The 11,320-nt window shown below is 33.1% G+C and overlaps 2 protein-coding genes across 2 annotated transcripts; one reads left to right on the forward strand and one right to left on the reverse strand.

The window, feature by feature from the left end:
• The first annotated feature begins 207 nt into the window (after positions 1 to 207).
• On the forward strand, positions 208 to 3,395 carry LOC124356349 (single-stranded DNA-binding protein-like). Its single transcript, XM_046807532.1, has 2 exons — positions 208 to 317; positions 2,882 to 3,395. The coding sequence occupies exons 1-2, from the start codon at positions 252 to 254 to the stop codon at positions 3,248 to 3,250; spliced, it is 435 nt and encodes a 144-aa protein (XP_046663488.1). The 5' UTR covers positions 208 to 251; the 3' UTR covers positions 3,251 to 3,395.
• A 5,912-nt stretch (positions 3,396 to 9,307) lies between these two features.
• LOC124356350 (protein FAM98B-like) lies at positions 9,308 to 11,107 on the reverse strand. The gene is made up of 2 exons (XM_046807533.1): positions 10,987 to 11,107; positions 9,308 to 9,801 (listed from the first exon to the last, which is right to left on the reverse strand). Exons 1-2 carry the CDS (start codon positions 10,993 to 10,995, stop codon positions 9,457 to 9,459), a joined length of 354 nt encoding a protein of 117 aa, XP_046663489.1. The 5' UTR covers positions 10,996 to 11,107; the 3' UTR covers positions 9,308 to 9,456.
• Positions 11,108 to 11,320: the final 213 nt, after the last annotated feature.

Consider the following 11,320-nt stretch of genomic DNA (forward strand, 5'->3'; position numbering starts at 1 on the left):
TTAGATTATTAAGAATACTTAGGTTTATGAAAAATACATTATTGTCTATAGTCTATGCTATTTAGTATGAGATGATGCCCATATTGATGCCACATATTAATGCATGCATAATAAAGCCTACTTGTTATATACGAGGGTGAGAGACCTCAGCCAGTCAGAATTGGGCAAGGTCACCGTATGGCCTCGTTGACTGTCTCAAGTGAGACTGAGTCACAGTAAGTGTTGCATTATCGTTATGGAGATATATAGAGATGATCAAAGCTGAACTGCACAGTCAGTCCAAGCTTCACAGACAGACACCTACAACCATGAATTCCGTGAGTATGCACTACTTCTAGTAGAAGTTAAAACATGTATACAAGCAGTTCCATGATTACATTTGATGCCTGCTCCGTCTAGTAGCAAAATTTTAATTTATGATTTCAAAACATAATTTTTAATTACAGAGTAGCACTAGTTTTATTAATTATGTGATAATTTTAATATCACCATACTTATATGAAATATTTGTTTAAAAACATGTTTATTAAAGGTTCTGCACTTTCATATTGGAAATATTAAAATACCGAATAAAACCGTGGGAATTTAAATAAATAAAACCATTAAATGTAAAAAAGTTTAGTGAAAATGCCGTTCAACGTTCAATCAAGATAGATCTTCCATTGGTCATAGTAGTTGATATATTTGAAATCTTGAGACGCAATTATTAAGAAGAAGGAACATTACGTATTTGTATTACATAAATCGTCATAAACCCAAGCATAATGTATTTTGTATAATCAAATAATGTTCAATATGAGTAAATCCGAGTCGGTCAGAAGGAAAGGTACTGTAGATTTCACAAGTGGCCGATATCTCTAAAATGATGGGACAATAACTCTCACTGTTGGCATGTCAATATAAAATACTTTCAATATTTGAAATTCCCAATCTTGAAACAACACAAGATAAAAAATTTCAAAAGAATATAGATTTCTTGTGTAAACGTGAGCTTGATTTAGTTAAAATTAATTTCAAATTATATTTGTAAACTTATACGTTATTCTTTTATAGGGTTCACTTGTAGAATTATATAAATTTAATAAGCCACCACCATGAAACCGTAAGAGTTATAATAACTAAGGTAAGAATAAATTTTGATTTAAACTGCTATTTTATAGACAATTAATTTAGATTTGCTATCGAATTTGATATATTTGTAAATCCTATATCTGTATCATGTTTATGCTGAATCTTCAAGAACAAAGGTAGTTATCTTGTAAACAATGTTTCCGAAATGTAGTGTACTACTTAAAACTTTGTTCGTCGGATAAATATTATGAGATTTAGAAGCACATAATAACAAACGTTATTGTAAATTGCCAGAGAATTCTAAACTTTGTTTGTTGTTTTGCGTTACAATAATAAGTTAATTTTCCAAACTTTATATGGCCACCATATTGAAATCGTAAAAGGTATCAAAAAAGCAAAAGAATAATATTTGTTAATAAATACATAATATATTAAAAAATGCAACGTTTTTCGTTTATGTTCCTAATGAGTTGAGTTTAAACTTTTGCTCAATGCAAATGCCCGCTACCTTGAAAATTGTTCATGGTAAATAATTAAGTTATGTGCCAGTACTGCTATTTTACCAAGTCAAATCTGGATATTTAAAAAATTACGGCAGTTATCGTGTTTGCAAGCTCGCGTTATATTGCTTAAGCCAGGCATACGTATATATTGCCTCAATATATACTATGTTTAGATTATAATAGTTTTGGATCATGGGGCTTATGATCGTAGAAAATTTAATACATCTTCCTGAAATTAAGTCATGAGGGTGATTGCAATAGACACATTTCTGTAAAAAGTACCTAAATACTTTCAAATAGGCCAATGCAAGACAAAATAGTATAATACAACATATAAATTGTGATATAAATCTATTACCATACATTTGATTTTCAATGGGTTAAGCTTAACTAGAAAATAGTACATTCATTCATTAGAAGTTAATATTATTTTCGTAGAACTGTAAATTATCAAAAGTAGAACATCATAAGTTAATAAGTAATAAAAAAACATCAAAACTTAATAAGAAAATTCCTAAAGATATAAAATTAATAATCGTGATACACATGGTACTTGAAGAAGGAAAAGTTGATCTTTCTACTCGTAATAGAAAATTGAGTATAGATTTATTTTATTGTCTTTCTTTTATTTCAAGCAATGTATACATTTAATATTTAGTTACTGAATATATTTGATTTTGTTTATTTAACTTTGTCTGTAATAGCTTTCTAAGCGTCTTAGTTTATAATGAGGATCTAGATTAAAATATACATTCATTCACAACATACTTACATAATTCAAAGTAATAATCTTGGTATGATTAAAATAATATAGTAAATTATAACGGTATAGACTCTTGGTTCAGATACTAAAATAAGAATTATTATTGGTTTTTTATAACTTAGGTGAAATATCTATGAAGCTGTACAAGTATTATAAAACTCAATATAACAATACCAAAAACTGTACTTCCGCTAGCAAGGGGGATGAATCTAGTAGTTTCAGTTACTTTTTGTTACTTAGTTTGTAGTTAAGATTTTGAAGTTACTTACTTCATTATTTCGATTTTTACTTTAATAAATTAAAATATTATAATGCTGTTGGTTTGTTTGAAGTTATTGTACATTTTCACTGATATTGTATGAGAAAATTGAAATCATTCTCAATTAGCTTGTAGTAGTTCGTCAGTAAGTATTTGTGTATGTTGCTATGTATTTTAAATTGTGGGATTACAAGAGGTGCGTAAGCTTCATAAACAATTTATTCTCCTTTCTGTATAAATATTAATTAATTTAATTGAGTTATTGAAATTAAATGTGTTTTACAGCTGTGTGTAGTCATGGTGGCCGCAGTGGTGGCAGTATGTCTGGCGGAGCCTGAGCCCGGTCAGTTCGGTGGCCAAGGTTTCGGCGGAGGCCAAAGACCCGGTGGTGCCGGAGGATTTGGTGGCCAGCAGGGAGGCGCGCCCTACGGAGCCGGCACCTGGGCTGCCAATGGTGGTAGACAAGGTCGCTCTCAGGGAGGCTTTGGAGGTCAAGGCGGTTTTGGAGGTCAAGGAGGCTTTGGAGGACAAGGGAAGTTACGGGGGACAAGGACAAGGGTTTGGTGGTCAGGGAAGAGGATTCGGCCAGCAGGGAGGAACACCCTACGGGGCTGGTACCTGGGCGAACAGGGGGTAAAAGGAGGAAAGCTCTGAGAAATTGACAACTTACAGACTGCAAATACCAATTGGCTATTCAAAATTACATAATTTAGTATTACATTCACTTAAATAATGTAATTCTAATATATTTTTAAGTACTTCTGGTATTGTAATAAATAAAATGCAAATTTAGTTTTAATTGTTGTTTCATTCAAAACCTATTTATACTGTATATGTCTAAGATTGATCATATGAGGATAATTCTTCTATAAATTTATCTCAAAGTATATAAAATATTTGTTGTCGTTTGATGTTAGAAGGTCAATCGTGTTTATTCAACAAAAATATTAACAATATTTGAAGTAAAGGGATGTTAATGGAATTTCAATAGAAATGGTAAAGGTAGTAGTCCATATTTCATCTTAGCTTTAAATCACCTTATGGACATCTCACTCTCTTGTAGCACGTTCCTATTGACGTGGAAGCAAAATGTAGTGGCACCTCTTCTTAAAACTAGAAACCCTGCATCTGTGTAACAGTTCAGAACTATCTCTATATTGTCAGTGTTATATAAGACTGTAGAGAAGGTAGTAGCAAACCAACTCTGTGCATTTATAGAGAGAACATTTTACCCTGGTAACCAGTCAGGATTTAGAAAGGCCTTCAACAAAATTTCCGAGTAAATGTCAACTTTTATCATTAGTAAATGTCACTGAGGAGTTGTTTGTTGCTAGGGACAGGGTGTCAACAGCAACTGGGCTACTCTTGATTTTGCTCAGGCGTTTGATTCTGTGGATCATTGCGGAGTTCATATCCAAATTGAAGTTTTATAAAGCCATCGGAATAGTTTTGAAATGGTACTCGTCTTACTTTATCGACAGAACACAAGTTACAAAAGTAAATTGTGCCTTCTCTGAAAAGCTGCAATGGAAAACTGGTGTTCCTCAAGGAAGTTGTTTGAGTCCAGATATATTTATTTTGTATTCAGCAGATCTCCAAAACGTGCTATCTTTTATTTCACTTCACACCTACGCTGATGACACACTAGTCAATAGTGTAGATGTGTGGCCTGTTAGCGCTTGTGTGAATCGTCTGGGTATGATAAACTTGGTCATCAGGCTAAACCACGAGGTACCCCGTAATAAAAATATTCCAGTGCAAACAGAGAAACTAAAATATCATCAGGTAACTTTTAGATCACTTTCAGTTTGACTTAAATACCCCGTACAGGCAGGGTTATAACTGTACACACCTGGTCGCCAGTCTACCTTAGTAAATATTAAATTTTACAATCCTCTTAATAGCAAAACAATATTCTTCCACTTTTTTATCTCCTTGTGCTACGAGTTGGTGAGTAGACAGACTATCTAGCCAGTAGGGACGCTTAGTACAGCTTCTAAGATCTGAGCCTGTAATAGTGTCAGATCTCAGACGATGCATTAAGTCAAATTAGTGTTTTTTAATTATTAGTTCCATTTAACAGTAAGGAATGTGAAATGAAACTAAATTCACCATTCGAAGTATATTTATTCTCGTAATCCCTATCTAAATTTATATAGTTTGCAAAATTTGTAACTAACTCGTATACTACCAAGGTATAACTAGAGAGTTCAGGGAATTGGAATCAGAAATAAGTGAATGTGTAAATTTTACCAAAACTGACTCCAATACGACCCTTATTGTGAAAATCTCACTATATAATACCAGTAGAGAGAGAAATTGATGGATATAGTTGATAGTTTTGATTTTATTCAGAGCGTTTTCTAGGTTTAGTTACTTTTTGGCGGAATTTCTACGTATCATTACTAATTGCAATTCCTCCGGTATAGTGTAAAGGACTTTAAACTTACTAAGGTCAGCGTAATAAGCACCTGAAAAGCTTTCGTTATTCAGATCTCTTTTATATACATAATCCCTAGTAATCTTAAAGCAATAAATTATGGAGATGTTTGGCACACATTATCTGAAAGTTGCTATATTTAAAAACAACCTAGAATTGTCCAGTGCCTAAATCTGTTAGACTAAAAGTTTAAAGTGATAATATCTTACCATTCTTTTTAAGATCACCCTAAAACAAGCATCAGATTGAATAAATAGCTACCACCCAGTGTTTGTAGTAAGATTGTTATAAGTATTTTGGACATCCTTATTGTCACATTGTAACCTAAAAATGTATTAGTGTGTTCAGATTTGGTCTTGATTAAGTGACCAGGACCTACAATTCAGAGACAAATATAATTGTTCTTTTACCTTTAAATCCATTTTGATTTCAAAGTCTATCGATATGTGAGAGGATTTTAATTTACCAGCGCACAATGATGGCCATCATCATAAACTTTGTAACTTAATATTTTTAGGTTTTTATACTATAAGTTTTGTAATATAATATAATATAATATAATATTTTCGTAGCAGATTGTGAAAGACGATGATTCTGCAACTGAAATACAACATAAATATGATCATGTGACTGATATTACAGAAGAATAGATAGTTAAAAATTGACCAAAATAATTTATATAGAGTACAAATTAAAAGCCATACTGAATACTTTATTTCTATGCAAGCAGTTATTTAGGCCTTTCATTCTACGGGCATAAAATCTAAATAAATCTGAGACTGAACCTGTTGTTCGCACTGACCAGTTCAGTTATTTTTACCCTCCAGGACTGTAATATTACATTTCTTAGTCAAGTGGTTCTGTCATTATTTCCTTCCAGGATTACGAAAAATTATTCTCTGGGACTGAACATTCTGTTTTTATACGATTTAAAACGGTTTGAAATGCACTAATGAGTTTCATTAATGTACTTAACACGTTCCTTATAAACATATCTATTTCAATAATTTTTTCATTGACACCACGTAAAATAAAGTGGTTGTAAAGAAACTCTCTATATTTATTTGGTAATAAGAGTTTTATTTTATACATTTATTTAGTAAAAATATGTATTAAATTAAAGGTAAGAATGTGACGAATGTTTCAGTTGGACAAGGTATTTAATAACAGTTAAGTATGAAACCTCTCAAAATTCAATGTAAGCACCCGTATTGCTACCAGTTTTTGATAACGTCTTGGCATATCTGCTATGGACTATTGCAAGAATTGACAAGGTCCATACGAAAAATGACAAGGCGTGAGATCCGAACAGGTAATTCACGTGGTCCACGACGACCTAACGAAGGTCCTGGGAAGAGGTTGTCAAGCCACTTTCGAAGATCCATTACGAAGTGTGATGGGGCCTCATCTTGCATACATATCATGTTCTCAATGTTAAAAACATTGACAAAATGGGCCAAACTGTTTTTGAACATGCTGAGGAACCACTCTCCATTCATAGTTTCTCTCAAGGGAAAAGGGCTAATAATTTGACTTAATGTCATAACACAACAAATGGTGACCTTGGGACGGTTTTGCATTTTTCTCAGCCAGTTATGTGAATTGTGGCGATTAACAAAACTCCCAACATGACAGACATTGGTATTAAAGAGTTTTGGCCAATATTAATGCCACCCAAGCATTATTTCTCCGCATTACATCTGGTGACCACAGTCTCCAGGAAATATTTCTTGGCAGTAAGTGGTTCCCATGGAAGAAAGCTAAGAAACTTCAGGACTGTCAACAGTGTGCCGTGTAAGGTTACTCTCACGAGCTGTTTGTCGAGTTGACTTTCCGGGACTTCTTTTACGAAGAAGTCTTGCGGGAAATCTCTTCAATGATTTGGATATGTTGTTCTGATCTGGATACGCCTGTTAATCCAGATCTGTTGTTCTGATCTGTTAGTTAATGGAAGGCCTGTTTTTTTACTGTTTCAACGATCCAGTAGTTATTAATTTTGCATGACAGTTTCTTATTGCTTTTGGATCCAACACTTCATGAGGAGGTCTGTTGGTATTGCGCCACCCCCTCTGCACTTCCACTACTGACTCCTAGACGTCGTAACAGCACTTTGCGCTCGCTCTTGAGGTGATAATCGGCCTGCAGCCATTTTCTTGAATTTGATTTAATTCTCATCGAGTAATAAAAATAACAAATAGATATAACGTTTTTGGCTGAAACAGGCAAAACTGGTACTCAAATAGAAACAGGGAATTCCTTTTCAACCACCCTGTAGTCGGCAATCTCGTATGCTGAACAAGAGAATCCTTTGAGTATACACTGTGTTACTATTATGTACTCAATCGTGGAAATTTATCGAAATAATGTAAGTGATATAATTGTCGTATGTAGTAATGTTCTAGTCAGTTTTGCTATTTTTACTTATTCACTCAATTTTAGTGTGAAATTTTGTATAATAAACTAAGCACCAAAAACAAAAGTTAATAAAATTGTGGGCTTTACGTTTGGTTGGATATTTCACCTTTTAAGTTTCAACCATAAAGATATGTGGATTTTGATTTCTGTAGTTGTATACCCGTTTATAGATTTTTAATACATTTAAGTATTACTTTTTAAGATTTTCCATTAAAGAAGTTAACATTCTTACAAGGGCTGGCGTGATTAAAGAAGTTTTTGACTCTCTTTTTATTCTAGTGAATGCAGCGGCCAGTGTTTACTTTTTATAACTCTAGGCAATAACCAGACCTATCTTGTGTTTAGTAAAAACCACTTTAGAGACTTAATGTGGTAAATTTAGTATAACTTCTGTACTTTAAGATATACATTACAACTTACTGTATAAGATCCGATAATTTGGATCTTATAAATGTGTTCTTAAGGCATCAAGAGTTTAACTAAAAGAAAGTCATACAAGAAAGAAGAGGTTATGTTAAAATTACTTTTCAAGATTAGCGGCTTTTCAAGACTGAATAACTGGTCTTCAACTAAATAGTACATATATATTATATGTGGTCTGTGTTTTCGTCTCCCCACGTAAGTGTACAAGACGTACTCTTAGTGGCCATTAAATTACTGCCATCTACCGCAAAAGATATAAAATATAATTTAATTATACAAATATTTTGAGACTACAAATTCAATATTTACATATAAATTTTTTATATGTTCTCAATAAAATTGTGTTTTGATGTACTGTACTACTGGAGTCTTTTACCTTTACGGTTCGTATTGTTAGTTTTATTATGCTGTTGATCAACTTAATGAATCATGGAACAGAAATTGTAGAAAGAATATATTTAACTCATCAATGCATCCAGTTAATATCTTACTTTCTGCTATATTGCTCCTAACTGAGCCGACCTAAAACAATTAACTAATAAATATCAAATATGGAGGTAGGAAGAACAACAGCAAATTATAAGAAGTTAGAATTACTGAAAATACAATGTAACCAATCACGAATCTGAAAACAAGTAAATGGCCTAAGGGAAACACCTTTGGGGATAGGCAAATTCTAGAATCAGAACTTCTAAAGTGGAGGAAGGAAGCAAACACTTAACGTAATCCTAATGTATAGTGCATAGAATAGTTATGAAAAGGTGTAGATTCTTTTACGACTTAATTCTCTCAGACATGGACAGGTCACACATTCAAAATTATTTTAAAGGAACAGCTGCAACATTATATGTTTAGTAATTAAGAAATTAATAAAATTGAGTACTTCTTCCCCTTATAACAGTTAGGTTTACATATGCGTTTCTTTGGTTCGTAACTCAGAACCTTATATTTAATGTCTTTATTATTTTGTATGAGAAGTTAATATTATTAAAAATTGTTATTAAACAATGCAAAATTTATAATGTTCTGTCGTAATAATTAAATTAAAACTTAGTGATATGAGATGAATATGGTTTAACCAATTGTGTTGCTGGTGTCCATCAATACAATCTTGACGGGTATATTCCGGTCAATTAGTACTACCAGCTTAACCCTTATTAAGTTATCCATGCATGTATTAAATTAAAACAAACGACTATATATAATTAGCTATATCATACTTTCTGTTAGACAAAATGTTAAGGCAGTATAATGATCATTATGATTGTGTCTATACTTTGAATCAAATCTCAATTAGCCTATTTTTTTTTCAAAATTAATTAAGCATGACAAATTAAAGAAAGGAAAATATTGTAGTGTTCGACTAGTACAGTGTATAATTTATATTAATTGATGTGAAACCAATGGATTAAGTAAGTTATACAAAGTTACAAGAAAATGTTGTTTTTAATGAGCTGTAAGTAGTACAAAAAAATCTTTAAGTTTACAGTATAGTTTATAAGTAATTTAATTGTGTACAAATTTGAAGTAAGTATTATAGCAAAGGATGTCGGTTCCAATAATTCCAGATGTTTTTCTGCTTCTATCCCCTGTCCGCAAAAGTGCCAGCTCCGTATGGTGCTCCTCTCTGCTGGCCGAATCCCCTTCCTTGGCCACCAAATCCTTGTCCTTGTCCACCGTGACCTCCTTGTCCTCCATAGCCTCCTTGTCCTCCAAAACCACCCTGTCCTCCAAAGCCACCTTGTCCTCCAAAGCCTCCCTGAGAGCGACCCTGTCTTCCGCCGTTGCCCGCCCAAGTTCCGGCTCCATAGGGCGCCCCTCGCTGTTGGCCACCAAAACCTCCACCGAAACCTTGGCCGCCAAATTGACCGGGCTCAGGGTCTGCGAGACAGACGGCCACCACTGCAGCTACCACGACTACGCACAGCTGTTAAACACGTACAGTTTCAATTAATATTATACATTATTTAGATATTTCAGTTAATTATATTTTATATAATAGTATTTCACAGAAGTTGTATGTAATTGTGGCCGTAATGCAGGAGGTTAAATAACGGCCCAAGACTAGGTAAGGATTATTCATATGTAGGCCTAATCCTGGTCCTAGACGATTGCCACACGTCCAAGCGTTAGAGTGCGTTACGCTAAAGTTTTATAAATTACTTTATTTATACAAAATTATTAGTAGTTTTGATCACTAGGCAAAAGTAGTCGATTTCAGTGCATAATCATGTTTTAAGAATACAGGAAATGCAAGGTAATGAACAAAAGCTAGCAAGTTTAGATAAATATACTATTGTTTTGAAATTACTTTTACTGAAACAATAGTAAAGTTTGAGGTTAACGCACTGGAAAAACTTGAGTTGTGCTCTAGCAGATTTTTCAGATTTCTGTGAAAAGTTAACGAAAAGCAATAAAATTATGGAAACTTAAGTATTCAAAGTATAAAACATCTGTTATTTTTGCAATATACAAAGAGTCTAAACATATATTTAAATATAAATGAAAGATTACAAATCTTCTAATTTTTGTATATTTGTATTCGAAATTGTCGTACAATCTGCAGGAAAGACTAAGATTTTTGCTTTGTTAATTGCTAATTTTGTAATGCTGTGTATGGTACAATAATAGATATAATAAGTTTATGAAAGTGATGGAAACCGCGTTTCTGATATTTTTGGTTTTCTAGTAAGAAAGTATACCTTTACGTTTATAGTAACCAGCGATGGTTTATGAATTGTTTGTCATCAACACTGTTATTTAAAATACTCATTTTAAACTTATGTTTTATAATGCTGATAATATTGAAGACATAATTTTATATGTATATTTACTCTTAAAATGGGCCAAACAAATTTTAGTTTGCTGACTTCTTTTTAGTACTTAAATTAAAAATAGTGTCATAAAAACAGAGAGAACTTATTTCGATGTAGCTTATGAAAAAGTATATTTGAATAATTTATTATAAAGTACTGTTAATAAATACCCATTGTATTACATTATTACAAAATAACCGATTAATTGTAAGATTAATACTGAGAAAGCTCACCCTTACAAAAATTAATTTAATAAAATTTACGTTTAAGAAAACTTTAATAGACTTAATACTTACGGAATTCATGGTTGGTGGTGTCTAAAGGCTGAGGACTTTGGACTGACAGTGCAGACAGCTGCGGGTGCTCCACTTTTATATCCAGCCCTTACAATGAAGTCCCTACATCGGTGAAGGCACAGTTTAGTGGCCTCACTCTTGAGCCTTTCATGAACCAATCAACGGCCGCAGTGGCCTTGCCAGGACCCATCGTGGAACTTCTAGAGGTCTTGAGCTAACAACCCACTAGGCGCTATCTGCAACCACTTGAAGGTACTACGGCTTTTGTCTGAGTGCTTACATTATAGGAGTAGATGATAGACTCGAGTGGTCTCGAGAGCAAAGGTATTAGACA

Source organism: Homalodisca vitripennis, chromosome 2 (genome assembly GCF_021130785.1).
Source record: "Homalodisca vitripennis isolate AUS2020 chromosome 2, UT_GWSS_2.1, whole genome shotgun sequence".
In the NCBI taxonomy this organism is placed as follows: domain Eukaryota; kingdom Metazoa; phylum Arthropoda; class Insecta; order Hemiptera; family Cicadellidae; genus Homalodisca; species Homalodisca vitripennis.

What these genes read in the sequence shown, in the direction of transcription:
- LOC124356349 (XM_046807532.1), top strand. Translation starts at nt 252, where the DNA reads ATGATCAAAGCTGAACTGCACAGTCAGTCCAAGCTTCACAGACAGACA. An exon ending in CACCTACAACCATGAATTCC is followed by an intron (nt 318 to 2,881) that starts GTGAGTATGCAC and finishes TGTGTTTTACAG; the next exon opens with CTGTGTGTAGTCATGGTGGC.